This window comes from Ochotona curzoniae, unplaced genomic scaffold, assembly GCF_017591425.1.
Source record: "Ochotona curzoniae isolate NIBS_2020 unplaced genomic scaffold, NIBS_Ocur_1.0 contig_883, whole genome shotgun sequence".
Taxonomy (NCBI): Eukaryota; Metazoa; Chordata; class Mammalia; order Lagomorpha; family Ochotonidae; genus Ochotona; species Ochotona curzoniae.
Genome location: NW_024466599.1, coordinates 27194046 through 27213980, shown reverse-complemented (window position 1 = coordinate 27213980; position 19935 = coordinate 27194046). Strand labels below are relative to the sequence as shown.

At 45.1% G+C, this 19935-nt stretch overlaps 1 protein-coding gene and 1 long non-coding RNA gene across 6 annotated transcripts in view; one reads left to right on the top strand and one right to left on the bottom strand.

Moving 5' to 3' along the window:
- Positions 1 to 10173: 10173 nt before the first annotated feature.
- Positions 10174 to 12858, bottom strand: LOC121164825. The gene is made up of 3 exons (XR_005885168.1): positions 12757 to 12858; positions 12331 to 12628; positions 10174 to 10790 (listed from the first exon to the last, which is right to left on the bottom strand). It is a non-coding gene; the product is annotated as an uncharacterized LOC121164825 (long non-coding RNA).
- The window catches only part of HNRNPLL (heterogeneous nuclear ribonucleoprotein L like), a 42367-nt gene continuing 33718 nt past the window's right edge, over positions 11287 to 19935 (top strand). For 3 of the 5 annotated variants that reach the window (XM_040993102.1, XM_040993105.1, XM_040993101.1), the window contains exon 1: positions 11288 to 12158. In XM_040993102.1, the coding sequence (XP_040849036.1) occupies positions 11943 to 12158 (216 nt within the window). In that variant the 5' untranslated portion in view covers positions 11288 to 11942. Of the gene's footprint in view, positions 12159 to 19935 lie in introns of all 5 variants that reach the window. The other 2 variants (XM_040993103.1, XM_040993104.1) reach the window with 2 other exon arrangements.

Here is a 19935-nt window from a genome sequence, read left to right as displayed (position 1 = left end):
TGCTTTTCCAGCCACAAGCAAGGAGCTGGATGGGAAGTGGAGCTGCCGGGATTAGAACCGGCGTCCATATGGGATCCTGGCATGTTCAAGGCGAGGACTTTAGCTGCTAGGCCATGCCGCCGGGCCCTTTTTTTTCTCCTCCTCACATTTTGTCCACTGCTCCTTAGGCAAGATCTGGCGCCTCACGGTCAGGTTCAGTGTCCTTTCACATCTTCATTCTTGCGTTTTGCATCATGTCACATTAATCCCAGTTTGTCCACTCCTGGAGCATTGTAACACTTTCGGATGTGCTTGAGCCACCGGCCTGAAACTACAGCAGCAGGCAACTGCCCTGCTCTCCAATACATTTGTCAGTTCTAGGTTTTTTGAATGACAGTAAGACTTCAGGCACATAAAGGATATCTTTGAATCCCCGTTTGTATTACCTGCTGTGATTTTATATATTTGGACAGGGAAAAATGGCTTAACTATATGATTTAGCCATCTTTTAAGTTATGGTATCCGGCACAGGCCTACAGAGGGTTGCCACTGTAACTTATTTATTCCTTCTTCTATCTGTGCTGCCACCAGATCAAGTTGAAACCGTCGTAAAGCATGCACAGTATTTGGGGGCGGAGTGAGTCCTATCCTCAGAGGTGACAAACTGAACTTTCTCAGAGGACCCAGAAAGTTTTGTGTTCCCACAAAATCATTTTTGGTGATTTTTCGCTTTTCTACAAAGAGCACTGCATGTGTGATGGACAAGCAGAGTGCATGTTTTTTTCCTTCATTTTGGTGTCACTGGTGGAATATGTGCAGCCATGGCATGGACTTGGATTTCAGACTGAGATAAACTGACATTCGTAATTTTCTTTCACTGTAAATCTTTATGGTAGGGTTGACTTGGTTATAGATTAGTTGCTTGTTGTTATCTTAGGTTCCTGTAATTTGTTGCAAAGACACCCGATGTTTTTTTCTGTCTCTGGTAGTAACAAAATATTTTAATATTTATTTTCTATTTGGAAGGCAGAGAGAGACAGGAGAGAGGGGCAGGGGAGTGGAAGAGAGAGCTATACATAGAGAGATGCAGCATCCATTTGTTCATTCACCCCCCAAATGCCTACAGCAGCTGGGGCTGGACCAGGTGAGCCAGGAGCAGCAACTCAGGATATCTCTCACGTGTGTGGCAGCACTCACTGTGCGAGTCTCCCACGGTGTACATTGTTGGGAGACTGGACCGGAAATGGAGTTGGAACTTGATCCTTGGAACTCTTGTATGCCATGTGGGCAGCCCAAATAACATCTTAACTGCTGTGCCAAACACCCATCTCTAGCATAAGATTTTAAAAAGAGCATACATGTTGGCAGACTGATCCAAGACTAAATTGACATATTATTGAAATAATGCGATGCTGACTATATCACGGTACCGATGGCAATCATTTTTATCACATACTGATGTAAGCCTGAAACAACTGGCTTGGATGCTTTGCCCGTATCTGACCTCACTCGGCTGCCTCAGGGTTAAGGGGAACATTAACTATCTCAGCATATGCCATTCACCGTGCAGCCTGGTCTGGGAAGGCTCACCCATGATGATCCGTACGTGAGCAGCACCAGCATCGCCTGCTACAAATTTAGAATTGCAAGTTCTATTTTAATCTGCTTTTTCTGGAAAAATATTTCTTTTTATTGTAAAGGCAGATTTACAGAGAGAGAGGCAGAGGCAGACAGGAAGATCTTCCATTTGCTGGTTCACTCCCCAAATAGCCACAACTAGCCAGAGTTGAGCCAATCCAAAGCCAGGAGCCAAGAGCTTCTTCTGGGTTTCCCATGCAGGTGTAGGGTCCCAAGTCTTCGGGTCATCTGCTACTGCTTTCCTAGGCCACCAACAGGCAGCTGGACAGGCGGTGGAGCTTCTGGGGCAAGAATCAGCACCCTTATTTGATACTGCAGCTGTGAGGTGTAGGATTAGTCCTTTGAGCCATTGCACTAGAACCTATCCCAATCTAGTTAATCAGAATCTACATTTTTTGTAAGATTCCTAGGTGATTTATATGCAGTTTTAACGAGTGCACTAACCTACGCAACAGTAGGCAATGCAACTAGATGGGATTATCACACCTATTGGGCAGTACCAGAATAGCAGAAGTTGAAATTTCTGTGCTGGAAGTTGTATTACAACAGTAATACAGTTTGTTTGATCCTATAGCCTTTCTATTGTCATAGAGTTCCTCTAATAAATTTATATGAATACTTTTTTTCAGTATTCTATAAACATGCAGTATAAAAATGTACGGTTTATTTAAAGGAAACATTTGAGCTCTTTATCCTCCTTGCACCTTGCTTTCCTGTACTGAAGTAGAGCAAGCCAAAGATTGCATCCTGCAGCTATTACTGTATCCTGTCTTGCAACTCCTATTATGTAAGAACTTCAGTTTCAATGATCGCACGCTTGTCTGTAAGACCTGGGAAGTTGTGCCCGCTGTTTGGCACATTGCGGAGGCACGTCTGTCTCCTGTAACAGCAGCTGGCTGCAGAAGGGGCCTCAGCACGCAGTTCCATCAGGGAGCATGGTGAGGCATCCATGTAGCCTGTGCACACGGCAGCTGGTCCTGGGTGATGCCGCAGCCAGCCGTGCAGGTGGCACCTTCCAGATCTCGGCGGCTTCCAGCTCGTGACCACGGTGGTGTAGCGCTGGAACAGTTGGTTCCTAGGTGAGGAAGAGCACAGCTCTTGGTTTTCCAGGCTGAGGGGTGGTGTGAGAGTCACTCCATCAGCATTGTCAATTGCTCCTCCAATGTCTTAACACTTCCATGTTGTGCTCACTGGATCAGATCGGTTAACTCCACAGATTGACACAGTCTGCTTTCTTTTCAGCACCACTCCCATTTTTCACTGATATTTCAGCAGATGTACTCTCTAAAGGTCTTCCGTGAACAGCGAGTGAGATCTAATTTTTCCAGTAGAATGACACAGTAGTTTCAGTTCACACAAATAATATGTAACTTAAAAAAAAAATTGAATTTCCAGGAAAGTGGTTCCATCTAAATGGCGCGGAACAATGAAAAGTTCCCCTTTCTACAGAGTCACTGCAGGTGGTCAACATGCCCTTGTTGGTATAAGTGAAAAGAAGATAGAGCACCAGACACAAAAGATCAGTCTTTCTGAGCATCATCTGCCAAATGCAGGTGGTTAGGACCTGCTCTATCTCATAACATGAGAATAAAATGAGGCACATATGTGCAGTGCAGCACTGTGCTCGGTATGTAGGTATAATTAATAATAACACTAAGTCCAACCAGGTGCTCGGCTTCAGATGGCTACCTTGGCATCTGTAGAGAAAATTATTTTTCGTTGTTGACTCAAGTCACTGCAAATTCTCATTTTCATACAGTGATGTGTTTCACAAAGCAATTTTCACTTTTGAAAATATTCACAATAGTAAATCTTTTGGTAAAATGCCTCTCACACTTATTATAATTGATTTCTTAAATCATATACATATTGGTATACCCAGCGTACAAAATAAAGCATATCTGTTTAGTTCACTGAAGAATGAAATTATACTTTTAAAGTGATCTCCTTCCAGATATGGAGAAGGAGCAAATTAAGTTATAGGTCTGGTTTTGAGAAACTGGAGTAAACATAATTTGCGGTGTTTACATGTTTTTGTGTGTGTGTGTCACATGCTGCTACTTCTTGAACCAGAGAAAGAGAAGTGTAAATTAATCAACAAATGTCTAGCAGTGTCCTTGATGTACCAGGCAAGGATAGATGTTGCAGCATAGTGCATTAAGCCTCTGCTCGTGATGCCAACATCTGTATGCATGCAGGTTTGAGTCCTGGCTGTTCCACTTCCAATTAAGTTCCCTGCTAAGGGACTTGTGAAGGCAATGGCAGATGGTATAAGTAGTTTTTGGTCCCTGTTCCCCACAGGGCGAACCTGGTTGGAATGCCTGGCTCCTGGCTCCTAGCTTGGCCCAGACTTAGCTGTTATGGTTATTAGAGGAGTGAAATAGTGCAAGAAAATCTCTCTTTCCACTTTCCAAAAAAAAAAAAAAAAAACCAACACAAGATGAGATGAGCGCGATAGAGCAGTCTCCGACGCTACAGTGCCCCCAGCCCTGTCCAATGCAGCAACCCCTTACATATGCGGTTTGTGCAACTTAAGCACTGACTTTCAAAGTTCATTCTATTTTTGTTAATTTAAATTTAAATACTTGCTTCTGACTAGTGACCACTGTCTCAGACAGTACAGGTCGGAGCCACACCTACAGCTGACTTGTGGTTACCAGGGGAAAGATGCACGGGCAGATACCTTTCCTCTGTTTTAAACTAAATGTGACCTATTAATATCCTGGTTTTAGGGGTGAGAGTGATGACAATGCTACGGTTGTCTAGGACAGCAAACAACAACAAGGAAATTACAATTCTATTATTTATTTAATTTTTTTGAGTTAATTAAAAATTATTTTATAAACTTTACATAGTTAATTGGGGTAAAAAGGCTCAAGGGCTACAGGAAAGTGGGTAAGACTATTATTTCCATATTGTTTCCTTCGTGTTTAAAGGGGGATATTAAGGGAGAAGCCCCACCCAGTTTCCCACCCTCCCCAGGTCCCAGATAGAGGGCATGCTCTGAAGGTCTTGTTCAAGTGGTTTTGATGGTTCACCAGTTTTGAATTGCTAACAATCTTGCCATTCCAAGCACGATGAGATCTTTGAAGAATCTACTGATTGACATAGTCCATCTTAGAGTCTCTGTTTGCCCCGTATTTCGCTGCCAACATATAGCTGAGATGGTTGATTGACTTGTTCCGTCTTCTGTCTTTTCTTGGTTAGGGTTCTGAGTCCGGTATTTTGATTGCCTTAGACACTGTGGCTTAGCGTTCCTGGCTCACACAGACCAGTAGGTACAAGAGCCTAGCTCGGCATGACCTGTGCTCCCTCCTGGTCTCTAGTTTCGCTTGTGGGGGAAATTACAATTCTAAATATTCTGACTTGATATACCAAAATATCTTTTGGATAATCCCACTAGATTCAAATATCTCCTAACATGCAGGATGCAAAGCTGGTACTTGACTCTCAGAAAGCTGAAGACTATAATGGTTAAAAAGCCATACTCTGGGCCCAACGCAGTAGCCTAGTGGCTGGGGTCCTTGCCTTACATGCGAGGGGATCCCGTGTGGGAGCTAGTTCCTATCCTGGCAGCCCCATTTCCCATCCAGCTCCCTGCTTGTGGCCAGGGAGAACAGTGGAGGACAGCCTGGGGATTTGAGGCCCTGCATTCATGTGTGGGGCCCAGAGGAAGTTCCTGGCTCCTGGCTCCTGGCTATGGATCAGCTCAGCTCTGACCATTGCAGTCACTTGGGAAGTGAATCATTAGGCGGAGGGTCTTCCTCTCTATCTCTCCTCCTCTCTGTGTATCTGCCTTTCCAATAAAACTAATTAAATACATCTTTAAAAAAAAAGCCATGCTCTGTTTGTTAGCCCAACCATTTTTTTAATTGCAAGTTTCAGCCTCCAAGACCAAAAAAGAAGATGGTTTTCTTGCCAACCAAGAAAACTTCTTGGGGCCCAGTGAGGTGGCCTAGCGGCTGGGGTCCTTGCCTTGCACATGCCGGGATCCCATATGGGTACCGGTTCTACTCCTGGCAGGCCCACTTCCCATCCAGCTCCCTGCTTGCGGCCTGGGAAAGCAGTCGAGGACGGACCAAAGCCTTGAGACCCTGCACTCGTGTGGGAGATCCTGGCTTTGGACTGGCTCCGTTTGGTTGTTGCGGCCACCTGGGGAGCGAATCATCAGACAGAAGATCTTCCTCTCTGTCTCTCCTCCTCTCTATAAATGCATTTCCAATAATAAAAAATAAATCTTTTTTTAAAAAAACTTCTTTGATAGGTGAGGTAGGCCTTTGCCAAGATATTTTCAGTTTGCTGAACTTTAATAAAGGAGAACTGGGACCTCCAAACTTTTATTTTTTTCCTTTCATCATGTTCTCTCTCTTTTTTTCTACTACTATAAACTTAATTGAAAAGCAGAGTGACAGAAAAATGCAAATCTTCAATGTCCAAGTGGCCACAGTAGCCAGGGTTGGGGAAGCGCCAAGAGGAGAACAGAAGCCCATGCTGGTCTTGCACGTGGGCGGCAGGGGTACAGACACTTGGACCCCCGTCCGCTCACTTCCCAAGGGCATTAGCAAGAAGCTGCAAGTGAAGCAGCTGCGGTTTGAACCGGCGCTCTGATATGGAATATCAGTGTTGCAAGTTCAACATGATGTGCCATAGCCCTGATCCCTGAGCTGTTTTTCTTTTGAAGAAACAATAATTGGGACAATCAGTAACACTGTGTTTTTAAGACTGAACAATTGTTTGCTGATTTCATATGTATTTTCTGATGCAATGTGAATTAAATTTGATATCGTCTAATCACTTCCAATTGTGGAAAGAGTGTGATCATTTTAGTCTGTATTCATTACAGTTATTATTTTTTTTAATACCCAAACTACTATCAATTCACATAAAAATAAAACTAACTTAAATAGTACTTCTAAGGCTAAGGGTAAGTGGCTATCACTGACAGAATATGAATTTCGGAGTGGGTATTTGCAGGGATGTTAAAACACCCTTGGTGGCTCCCCGCATTCCTGGGTTTGAGTCCTCGCTCTACCCCTGTTTCCAGCTTCCTGCTCACGTACAGCCTGGGAGGCAGCAGGTGATGGCTCCTGCCCGCCACATGGGCGTTCTGGATCCCAGCATTGCTACTGAGCAGTTCTAAAAACCTAGTTTGTATAGATTCAGTGTGATTTTTTTTTTTTTAATAGAGGCCAAACACCAGCAGCTAGATATGTATAACAGGTGCACATGACAGATCCTCCAAGAGGAGCCCTTGTGGTTACACTTGACTACATTCTGAACTAATAGTGCTTGAGGCATTTCCTGTATGCTCATCCTTCTGGAACTGTGGCTGCCTTTCACTCTCTCAAATCATAGGCAGGCTGAATGAAAGGGCCTGCTCACTGCAGCCCAGCCATTTGCTCTTTCCTGGTGCCTTGTGTCCAAGCAGGAAAGTTGAACAAGGAATCCTGGATATCACAACATGTCCTAAGAAGTTGATTTGTTTTTGAGAGGCAGATTTTCATGTTGAATATATTGTCTTAATTCCCGATACACCTTTATGGCTCCAGTGCTGTGGAATTGTGGCTCACAATAAGGAGTCCATGAATGGTTTATCTAATTTTTGCAGGAGTTGAACAGGAAACAAAAGTTCCACATATTGGGCCCAGTGTGGTTGCTTAGTTAAATCCTCACATTGCATGAGCCAGCATCCCTTGTGGATCATGGCTCATGTCCTGGCTGCTCCACTTCCCCTCCAGCTCCCTGCTTTGTGGCTTGGGAAAACAGAAGAGGATGGCGCAAGACCTTGGGACCCTGCATCCGTGTGGGAGACCCAGATGAGGTTCCTGGTTCCTGGCTTCGGATTGGCTCAGTTCCAGCTATCGTGGCTACTTGGGGAATGAACCAGCAGAAGGGAGATCTTTATCTCTGTCTCTCCTTCTCTCTGGAAAATCTGATTTTCCAATACAAACCAAAAAAAGTTCCACATATTTAATGAAGTAGCAGTAACATTGGACATGAAGTTTGAACATGAAAAACTCAGTGATTTACATCTCTAGTTGCTCAAATTATCTGTGCATCAGATAATCGTGGTGCTTTTCACATAATTTTGGGGCCTTTTCCACAGAAATTAAATATAAAAACCCCACACAGTTTCATAATTTTCTGTGGAAATAAATTAAATTCTTTTATACAAATGATAACCTAGTCACCGCTTCTTTCAGAATGACAGCGGATCCAGTAGCATCATGATGACTAACTGTACATTATGTCTGAACTGCGCATGGTAGTAAATCACAGGGTAATTCAGTCATTGTTCTCCTGATGGCTATTGATGGCTTGGGTTCCAATCCTGGCTTTCCAATTTACTAAATCGGGCGCGGAAACCAAGACGATTTCCTTATTGTATAACGGACGAAGTACTGATAGTGCTTCTGGTTGAGGGTCTGGCAGAATCTAGTTTCATAACCCTTCAGTGATCGGCAGGTTGTACAACGTGCATATGTATTATTCTTGCATATGTATTCCTGCATATATGCTCCTTGTAGCCTATCTCTTGGATATGTGTCTTGTCTCCTCAACTTGGATGCAAGCTTTGGGAAGACAGTTATCTACTCATGGTATTTTTAGACCGAATCATCCAGCACAGTAAAAGTTTATGGAGGTCGGTAAATGAGATTTAAACTAAGGGGGCCTTTGGGGAACCAGTGATGTCCCCAGGCCTGTCTCCTATTCTAGGCCGATTTCTGAATCCCCTTTGAGTGAGCTCATGACTGGTGCCTACCCTAGACAGCACCCAACCACTGAAACCCTCAGAAAATGGGCCAGAGGTCTAAGGCCATCAAAAGTCTCCAGATGGTCATGACATTCAGACGTTCTTTCTGATTTCCTTTGAAGTATTTCTGTCTCCTGGGTGGTGTGTGAATTCTTTATCTCACCTAAGTTAAATCATGCAGAATATCATCTAGGTTTTCCCTCTTTGGCTATTCTCCTGGGGATAAGCATTTTCCTTAATAAACTGTGAGAATATTCTACAGCCAGCCCTGATATCCATGGACAGTAGGCTGACTGATGTTCTAACTGGTCAGTTTTCTTTTTAACTATACAGTTGAATGTAAGCTATAAAGAAATAAAATTTAATGAGAGCACGTGTTGATCCCTGCCTACTGTTAGAATGAACACTATCTGGGCTCAGTGAGGCCAGGCTTCCTTTCCGGAAGGGTGTTAAGAGTTGCATTTTCACTTGGTGGGATCCATTGGTGGAGAATCCAAAATATTCCCAACATCTCAAGAAATCTTTGGAAAGTTTATATAAAGCTTAACAAATCCATGGTTGGAGTGAATAAAATTCATCAAACCAAATTTACCTTGCATATGAAAATACAGAGAAAACAAAATTAACAAGTAGTTTCGCATTGTAAACAACAAACACATATTAAGTGCTACTGCCGACTTATTTTTATATGCAAGGCAGATTTCACAGACTGTGTGAGAGAGCATCAGAAAGATCTTTTGTCTACTGGTTTACTCTCCAAATGGCCACAAGGGTGGGAGCTGAACCTATCCAAAGCCAGCAGCCAGGCTGAGTCTTACATGTGAGTACAGGGGACCAAGGACCTGAGCCCATTCTCTATTGTTTTCCCAAGCCATCAGAGCAAAATTGGATTGGAAGTGGAGCAGCTGGGACAGGAACCAGTGCCCGTATGTGATACGGATACTATAGGTGCTATTATTCCACAGCACTGGTACATTACGCCAAATTATGTCACAGAACATTTTACTGTTTGTCCAAAGTGAAAATAATGAGAAAGTCTTAAGCTCATGATTCTTTTTTGGGCAAAATGAAAATGTCTGCACTGGCTACTTCCCATTTCAAGGAAAGTTTTCTTGGCAAGTGAATCACCAATTCATTTACTCTTCTTTCTTGATCTTTAACTATGAGCCTGCTACAAAAAGATCAGAGCGTGCAAATGGTCACACATAACCTAGGTTTTCAGACCTCTGTGGTTTTTAAATGTTTGTTGTACAGCTTTCTGAAGGCCAGTCTCTGTCTTGACATTCCAAATATGTTTTGGGGACATTTGAACCAACCAGAAGAGTTTTTACACAAAACTGTATAATTGTTTCCGTCCTTGCTGCTCGCTTTAAGGTTCTTTTCTCATCTGTAGCCAACGCTGCAGTTCCTTCTGTCTTCTTCCTCTTCCATTTCCTCCTAATGTGGACAACAGCTTTTATTTATTTATTTATTTATTTATTTATTTAAAGGCAGATTTACAGAGAGAGGGAGAGACAAAGAAAGCTCTTCCATCTGCTGGTTCACGCTCCAAGTGGCAACATGGCAACAACGGCCAGTGCTGAGCTGATCCAAAGCCAGGAGCAAGGAAATTCTTCTGGGTCTCCCACGCAGGTGCAGGGTCCCAAGGCTTTGACCCGTCCTTGACTGCTTTTCTAGGCCTCAAATAGAGAGCTGGAAAGGAAAGTGGAGCAATCAGATATGTGAACTGGTACCCATATGGGATCCCAGTGATGCAAACAAGGCGAGGATTTAGCCACTGGGCTATCAGAGCAGCCAGAGGGTTTAGCTACTGGACTATCATGTCATGTCCAATGATAGTTTTTTTAAATGTACTATTTTGTCCATGTATACCTGTAGCTGTGCTCCAATTTGATGTTAGCTGTACAGTGCTGTGGAGAAACTTGCATTTGGATTCCAAATGCAGGCAACAAATGATAACATACAGTGTATGTTAAAGTACTGTCAGCAATAAATAAAGCTAGCTTTTGTTGGAAGGTGGGAGGGATTGGAAATAACTTTGGAGAGATTTGGGCTACAAGAGGAAACAATCCACGGTTGGGAAAGGAGAGCAAGAGACACATTTGGCAAAACACGTGAGGGACAGGGCCAACAGCCATCTCAGGCAGCTCTCCAAGGAGCAGGAACAAGGCAGTTGGGCATATCTATTGCCAGTTTCTCTACTCAAAGTCATGCTGGGCCCTTACTTGTCAAGGACATTCAGCACCGTTAAACTCCTTAGATGTGTTAGCTTTAGGACGCGAAGTGCACAGGTCCTGCACGCTCTGCTGTACGGGGCCCTGTTGCAGAGAAGAACATGGCTGAAGGCTTGGGCGAGAATCCTCAGGGCTCGGAAGTGGTAAGATGTCATCCGAGGGACAGATAAAAGACTTTGTGAGTCCTGAAAAATAAACGATAATGAATCGGGATGAAGTTTTAACTGGCAGAGTTAAAGCCCGCATATAGTTGGGACAGGAGCTTACGCAGGTTCCCTGTAAGAATTGTAGGAAGACTGCAGAATACTGACAGAATACTGACATCAAACTGACAGGTCCTCCTGCAGACGGCACCTCGCGGCCCAAGGAAAGGTTGAAAAGCAGGTGAGCGACCGCGAGTTGCACAAAAGTTTGCAATCAACGTGGGGAGAAGGGAGATTTGTGTTACGGTTCCAGTGAGTGTGTGTGCGTGCGTGTGTGTGTGTGTGTGTGCGCGCCCGCACGCGGCAGTGTCTCCACGGACTAGAGAGGGTTTTCCCATCCTCTTTTGAAGTAATAAAAGGCATTTAAATTAGCGGGACGGCGGTTAACACCCACAGCCTCGGCCACGACGCACAACGCGTCATCCCTCTCTAGTCCCTTTCGAGCCTCGCCTCCGGCTGGAGAGCCTAACCGAGCCAACGGCCACCGTGGCCAAACGGCCCCAAGACCGCGCGAGGCGAGCGTTGCGCCGCCAAGACACGCAAGCCCTGGGCGAGTTCTGAAGGCACCCCCCCCTCCCCGGAGTAATTTTGACGAACATCCCTTCCAGCCAATCAGAAGCCTGGTCGGCTTTCCCTGCTGCCAATAGGGAACGGGGATCCAGGCTTGGCGGGTCGGCGGAGGAGGGGGGCACTTCCCTGGGGCTTGCGGCTGGATTTGATCCGGCGCGGCGGCCGCCAAGGCGGGGGCGGAGGCTCGGCCTGGGCGGCGGAGAGAGCGGCTCAGGGGGGGAGGAGGGACGACCGGAAACCACGGTTGCGTTCCCATCCTTAGATTCGCTCCCCGGGGCTGGAAGCGGAGACTGAGGAGGAGGAGAAGGAGGGAGAGGGCTTGAATGTTGGCTCGGTAATAAAGGGGAGCGGCCCCTCCGGAGCCTCCCCCTGGGGCGCTCCCCTCAGTCCGCCGGTTCTCCTCAGCCACCCCCGGCTCCTGGGAGCGCGAGCCCCAGCGGACGGCCGGGCCGCTCAGCCCACGGCAGGGGACTGGCCGGCGGCATCCGAGGCCCGCGTCCCACAGCGCCTGCCTGCCTGCCCGCCCGCCCGCTCGCCCGCTCGCCAGTCCCTCCGGCCGCCGCCATGTCCTCCTCCTCCTCCTCCTCCCCCAGGGAGACATTTGAGGAGGATCGAGAGTACGAGAGCCAGGCCAAGCGCCGCAAGACCGAGGAGGGGGAGATCGAGTACTCGGCCGAGGAGAGCGAGACCCGCCGGGAAGCGACGCCCCGGAGCGGGGGCGATGGCGGCGGCGGCGGCGGCGGCAACAGCAACAGCGGCGGCAGGAGCTTCTCCCAGACGGTAACAAAGCGCGGCGGTTCCCTGGAAAGCAAGGGCCCGGCGGCGGCGTTCTCGGCTTGGGACCTCCCGCCCGCCTCGTTTCCCCCTTTTTTCCTGCCTGTGCTGACCCCGGGCGGGAAACGCCGGCGCTTCTCTAAGGGTGCTGGGGTAGGGGGGCTGCTTGTGTTCTTACCTCTAGCTGTCTCCCGCATCCCAACCGCAAATCCGGCCCCGGCCTCGGCCTCGGCCTGGCTGCAGGCCCCGCCGCGAATCGGCGTGCTGGGCCCTCAACTTGGGGAGGGTCGCGGGGCGGGCTCGCCGGAGGGAGGCGTGGGGGGCTTCGGGGGCAATTTGCTCTTTGTTAGTTCAACTCCTCGGGCTTGGGGCCCGGCCTCAAGACCACCGGCTGCCCTCAGCCCCTCGGCCCACGCAGTCCACGCGCCTGGTCACCATCACGGGATGGTTGCGTTGCTGGTACCCGAGGGCTGGTCCTGAAGAGGTTCCCTAATTAAGGGCAGTTTACGCCCTGGCGATCCCCCGTCCCCCGCAGCGGCCCTGGAAGGTTTTTGCCCTAGACAGTTGGATTCTTTTTCGGGCATGGCTTGCCTTCGGTGCTAACCTCATTTTGTGACGGTTGTTGAGAATGGTGTTTTTTTTTTTTTTTCCTTTTCGATTGCAAAATCGTGCCGGCAGGTGTTAAGACAGCCCGACTTGCAAGGATGTCTTAAAAAAAATTGCTCAGTTCTTCATTGGCGTTGATTTTCGGTTGGCCCCAGTGGAAGGAGGAACTGACTTAGGAGCTGTATTCAACATCCCTTGCCAGGGTCTTGTTCTTCTCTACTCGCAAGTGTTAGCTGGAGGCCGAAGGGATGGAGAGAATCATTTTAGCCTTGACAAGTGCTCGACTGTCTTTGGACAGACACTTTGAGGATCAGCAAAGGGTTTTATTCTTTTGCCCTTTTTTGGTGCAAGATAACGGTCTTGATGACTTAGATGTTCTTCAAGCATTTAACGCATTCGAACTGTGATTAACTCAGCAAACTTGATGAAGTTGGTACACTTGTATTCAACTGGTAGTTTGCAATGTTTTTTTTTTTTCACCTTGTACAAGAGGCAAATGAGAAGCCGTTTTTTTGTAGCTCCTTCCTGATTTTCTATGTAAGCAGTTTGGTCAATGGTCTCCATTGAGTTTACAAGTACTGTTAGGAGACTGCGAAGAAGGTTGCAACAAAGTTTCAAACTTTTTCTAAATAAAATAGTTTCCTACTTCGTGCTAGCGGTTTTGGTTTGTGTGCCTAGCTATTTGAAATATTCAAAAGGTCGATCTAAAAATCCAAGTAAAGCAAATTTATTCTTAGGAAGTTTCAGTTCGAGGTCAGTTCTTCAGTGGAAGATGGAAACGTCATGTCACTGGCATTTACATGTATTTGATCAGCATTTTTCTTGCTGAAAGTCGCGTGTGAGTTTTCCTTAGTGGCATCAATTATCTATAAGGGTCTTGAGAAGATACTTAAAACCTTTTTTCTATTTTGGAAAACTGATAAGGCATTGAGCCAGGTTCGGATGTATAGAAGACGATGCATTCAATGTGAATGTATGGAGTGGTGAGCCAGCACTGAGCCGGGCTCGAGGTGGGTCAGAAGTTGAAGTTAGCGTGCCATTTTAGTGACCTTGAGGAAGTTTATTCTTGAATTCTCTTAGTCTGTAAATATAAAGGGTGAACTGTAAACTTTCCTTACCTAAAGCGTTAATGATTAACATAATACAGCTTTGAAGTTGCCTAGGCAGGAATTAATTTGTACAGATGGATTTGTAAATTATAGTTTGTTTATCTTACTGCTGTTATGTGTCAAAGGAAAGGGCATGAATTGCTTTTATTTTACGGTAGAACTGAAGTTGTACTATACATTCATGAGTGGGTATTTTTGTATTTGAAAACATTTCATGTACCTTTAGGTACTATTTTGAAATCATAGCAACCGTGGAATCCTGTGTACAATAAAAATCTGCTATCAGGATAGATGTCTTGCAGAAACAAGTTGGTGCTTCGTTATGCAGGAATATGGCAATTCATCTAAATTAAGAAAGTTTGTTTCAGCCTTGGTAGTCCTTTAGCTCAAGAAATACCTTTGTGTGCAAACTGTTACAGTGTATGTTAGGTACAGTGATGGCCGTCTTTCCCCTCCTATCAGAGCCTGGGAATTTTTTTTTTTTATTTTATTTTTAAATCATGATTACATGTTTGATCAGGGTGGGAAGGATTGAGGTTTAGGGAAAATTGGGTGAACTCATTGCTTCCAAATTTGCTATTTCTCCTTGTTGTTCCTGGGGGAAGTGGAGAGACAAAGCGGGGAAACACTCATGCCTTTCCACACGTCCCAGTACCCAGGGATGAGGAACCGCCACTTCATATATCAACCCAGAGTCTCAATGTGTACGTAATCCGAGAGTTCTGTCCCTGTGGTCTGGATAGTTCTGAAATGCTGGATGAACGTCTTTTCTACTCTAATTGGGAATTTGTAAAGTAAGAATTCATGGGCCCGGCGGCGTGGCCTAACAGCTAAAGTGTTCGCCTTGAACACGCCAGGATCCCATATGGGTGCTGGTTCTAATCCCGGCGGCTCCACTTCCCATCCAGCTTCTGCTTGTGGCTTGGGAAAGCAGTTGAGGATGGCCCAAAATCTTGGGACCCCGCACCTGCGTGGGATACCCGAAAGAGGTTCCTGGATCCTGGCTTCGGATTGGCAAAGCACTGGCCATTGTGCTCACTTGGGGAGTGAATCATTGGATGGAAGATCTTCCTCTCTGTCTCTCCTCCTCTCTGTAAATCTGACTTTGTAATAAACATAAATGAATCTTTAAAAAAAAAAAGAATTCAGACATATTCACCTTTGACTTTCCATGAATAAGCTTTTTTTTAAAAATTTATTTTTATTGGAAAGTCAGATATACAGAAAGGAGAGACAGAGATCTTCCTTCCATTCTCTGGTTTACTCCCAAATGGCTGCAGTGGCTGGAACTGAGCTGGTCCAAAGCTAGGAGCCTCCTCCAGGTCTCCTATGTGGGTGTAGGGACCAACGGCTTGAGCCATCCTCCACTGCTTTCCCAGGCCAGAAACGGTGGAGCTGGATGGGAAGTGAGTAGCTAGGATATGAACCGGCTCCCATGTGGATCCTGGCACTTGCAGGGGGAGGGTTAGCCAATGGAGGCATTGCACTGGGACCCAAATAAACTTTCTTTTAAAAAAAAGTAATTTATTTGAGGGGCGGAGTGATAAAGAGGGAGTGAGATATTTTATCCTTTGGTTCACTCCATTGAAACAGCCCAGGCTGGACCAGGACACACTTAGGGGCCCAAGTACTTGGATTATCTTCTGCTGCTTCCTGGCTGTGTTAGCAGGGAGCTGGACTGTAGAGTGTGCAGATACAGGGAGCCTGTGTTGCAAGCCTTTGCTTAACCCAAAAGTCACAATGCTGGCCCCTTGTGGTAAATTTTTCTGCGTTCCTTGATAAAAGGTTAACTGGATATGAAGAGGAAAGGACAGACAAAAGTGTAAAGGAGCTAAGTCAGAACTGAAACTCTTGTAGAAATAATTTTTTTTTTTTTGGTTTTTAGTTTGTGTGTAGAGAAGGAGAGAGCTCCTGTCTGCTGGTTTACTCCACAGGTGTCTGTGGTGTGGCTCGGTGCTTTTGGAGGTAAAAGCTGGGTACCCAACACTGCATCTATGTCACCTCCCATATGGATGGCAGGGGAACCCAGTGAAGGGAGGAGAGCCTCCTGTGGTCCGTTAGCAGGGAGCTGAGGATAGGAGTCGAGTGGGCTGTGAGCCATGCAGGGCTGCTAACCCAGTGCATGTCAGCCATCGCCAGGCTGTGTGTTTGCCTCCACAGTGCCCTTGTTTGATTAGATAAGTATACATTGTTGGGAAGAAGGACCCTGGGGAAACTTCCCTTAATGTGTTTCCTGCCAGAGCTTTGGAGAGGTTTCTCAAAACTGTCATACCAAGTAGAAGGCTGAGATTCTTTGGCCCCCAGAAACTCAACAACACGTGTGTTGAGCACCTCAAAAAAACTTGCTGAGGGATTGGCATAGTGATGTAGCAGGCCTGTATGGGCACCGTTTCATGTTTTAGCTGCTCCACTTCTCATCCAGCTTCCTGCTTGTGGTCTGGGAAAGCAGAGGAGAACTGCCCAAGTCCTTGGGTTTCTGCACTCACTTTGGAGACCCGGCTCCTGGCTTTGAGTGTTGTGGGGGTGGGAGGGACAGTATTGGTTCAGCTCTGGCTGCTGTGACCATTAGGGGAGTGAACCAGCTGATAGAAGACTATCTCTGTCTCCTTTCTGTGTGGAATCTGCCTTTTCTGTCTTTCAAATAAAAATGAAAGAAATCTTAAAAAACCCGAACACTTTTTTTTTTAACTACATTTATTTCATTTTGTGACACAGTTTCATAGGCTCTGGGATTCCCCCACCCCCTCCCCAAGCCCTCCCCCCACATTGAATTCCTCCACATAGTTACAGTAGTACAGATCATAACCTGTCATGATTCCTTCATTGCGGGCATGGACCATATGGAGAGTCCAGCATCTTATTGTCCAGATAAATTCAACAGTTTCATTGGGAAACCATCCCTGGTCTGAAAGTAAAAACCTGAACACTTTTGACTTTTTTTTTCCTTTGAGCTACTCTGTTCCTTGGTAGTCTTGCTTTAACTGTACTTTGTCTTCAAGGGCACTCAGTCACAATCCTGTATGCTTAACCAGTGGAGATGGTGGGGGATTAGAAGTTGTTTCTATGGTTTGTTAGTCTTTTTCAGATAGGGCATAGATAACTTTTTTTTCCCTCAAAGATGAGTGAATGGTTTGCCATTGTGGACTTCACAATCTTCCACGTGGGTCAGTTAAAGTGAGTTATCCATTTGTAAGCTATTGATTTCTTTGGGGAATTTGTCCCGTAAACTTTTCATAAAATTCCATTCTTCAGCCTAAGCTCCACCATTAATTTGATCAATTGTTCTGTAGTTTTAGCACAATCAATGGTGCTTTTCTGAGGGGGCTCAATGTCTTATCCTGTTTAGTGCTTGAAATTAGATCCTGTCAGATGTGCAGTAACACACTATTACAAGTTTATTATTTTGGTGCAAAAATATTTTGAAATCCATATGTAACTTTTTTCATATTATGCATTGCTAGGAGCTTATTTATTAATTTGAAAGAGGGAGAAAAATTATTTGAAAAATAGTCGTAGTTTTTAACACTTTATTCAGAATAATTATTATCCCTGATGAGAAAGGAGTAGTTTTAGGAGATGCATTCAATTGGTCGGTAATGTTTATTAAATTGGGTGGTTAGTTCATGGATATTTTTATATTCTTCCGAACTTTTTGTAGATCTTAAATCATTCTATGATTTTTTTTATTCTACAAAATGTTCAGTTACATGTGCCAATCAAGTAGATTCAACAGTTTTTTTTCCAACATTTTGACATTTAGGGTTTAATCTTTCTTTTTTCTTTCTTGTTTTTTATTTTTTATTTTTTTTAAAGGTTTATTTATTTATTGGAAAGTCAGATATACAGAGAGGAGGAGAGACAGAGAGGAAGATCTTCTGTCCTATGATTCACTCCCTAAGTGAGAGCAACGCCAATGCTATGCCGATCCGAAACCAGGATCCCAGATCCTACTCTGGGTCTCCCACATGGGTGCTGGGTCCCAAGGCTTTGGGCTATCTTCGACTGCTTTCCCAGGCCATAAGCAGGGAGCTGGAGGGGAAGTGGGGCTGCTGGGATTAGAACTGGTGCCCATGTGGGATCCTGGCGCGTTCAAGGCGAGGGCTTTAGGCACTAGGCCACGGCACCAGGCCCTAAGGTTTTATCTTTCTATGTATTCTTGTTTTTGAAAATTTTGCTTTTTTAGTAATGATTACATGTTTGATCAGAGTGGGAAGGATTGAGGTATAGGGAAAATAGGATGAATTCATTGCTTCCAAATTTGCTATTTCTTATTTTTCGTAGGGGGAAATGGAGAGACAAAGGGGGAAACCACTCATGACTTTCCACACGTCCCAGTACCCAGGGATGAGGAACTTTTATTGGAAAGGCAGATTTACAGAGAGAAGAAGAAACAGAGAGAAAGATCTTCCATGTGCTGGTTCACTCCTGCTAACATGCTGAGGAAGGCAGAAAATGCTATAAGTACAAGGGTCCCCTCCACCCACACGTGAGACCAGGATGGAGATCTGCTCTCCTGGCTGTGGCCTGTCACATACTCAGTTGTTGCAGCCATTCAAGGGGCAGGGGCAGTAGATGGAGGATCTCTGTCTTCGTCTCTGTTGGTCCTGTTTTTTTCTTAAAGATTTATTCATTTTTATTGGAAAAGCAGAGAGAGGAAGATCCTCCATCTGATGATTCACTCTCCAAGTGACTGAAATGGCCCGAGCTTAGCTGATCTGAAGCCAGGAGCCAGGAGTTCTTCCAGGCCTCCCATGCGCGTGCAGGGTCCCAAGGCTTTGGGCCATCCTTGACTGCTTTCCCAGGCCACAAGCAGGGAGCTGGAGGGGAAGTGGGGAAGCTGGAAGTAGAACCAGCACCCATATGGGATCCCGGTGTGTTCAAGGTGAGGACTTTAGCCGCTGGGCCACCATGCTGGGCCTGTTAATTCAGTATTTTTACTCTATAGATTAACCTACCTAGTTGCCCTGGTATGTCCATTTTTTAAAAAAATAGTGTGTCTTCTCTAGCAATTTTTATCTACTATAAAATGAAATTTCATACTGCATTTGGTTGTTGGAAAGTCAGATATACAGAGAGGAGAGACAGAGGGGAAGATCTTCTGTCAGATGATTCACTCCCCAAGTGAGCGCAATGGCTGATGCTAGATGCTATGCCAATCCGAAGCCAGGATCCAGGAACTTCTTCTGGTCTCCCACATGGGTGCAGGGTCCCAAAGCTTTGGGCCGTCCTCGACTGCTTTCCCAGGCCATAAGCGGGGAGCTGGAGGGGAAGTGGAGCTGCCGGAATTAGAACTGGTGCCCATATGGGATCCCGGTGTGTTCAAGGTGAGGACTTTAGCCACTAGGCCACGCACTGGGCCCGGTTATTGTGACTCTTTAGTCTTAATCTAGAATCTTCTTCCATTCTGTTTTGATAATGTCTTGAGTTCAGCCAATACCATTTTCTGTGGCCTGTTTTATCTTTGGCAAATGATAAAACAGCTGAAATGATTATCTTAATTATATCTTGCAGTTTATTATTGTCTAGTTATTTGAGAGTAAAACCTGTCACTTACACTTTAAATATTTATGTCATATTTAAATCAGTTATTTGAAACTTTGTGCTTCATTTTTCTTTTATATTTAATAATGTAATAGTTATATTGCACAGTTAACTGAACTTCATGTAAGAAGTCTCCTTAATTGTAGCTTAAGAAGAGTGGTGGTTTACATAGGATACTGGCAGAAAGATTCATTTTGATAGCATTTAATGACTGAAAGTGTAATCAATTCAAATGCAATTTTAAAGATTAAATTAGTATTTGCAAAAGACTGGATGTCTTTCTTGGATTTGATAATAGTGTTTAACTCGGGACTATGTTCCTTTCTTTGAACTCTGACATACATACATATATATATGTATTTAAAAAAAATTTTTTTTAAAAGATTAATTTAGGTTTTTTGGAAAGGCAGGTTTACAGAGAGGAAAAACAAAGGAAGAGATCTTCCATCTGCTGGTTCACTCCCCAATTGGCCTCATGGCAGGAGCTGAGCAGATCTGAAGCCAGGAGTCAGGTTTTTTAAAGGCTC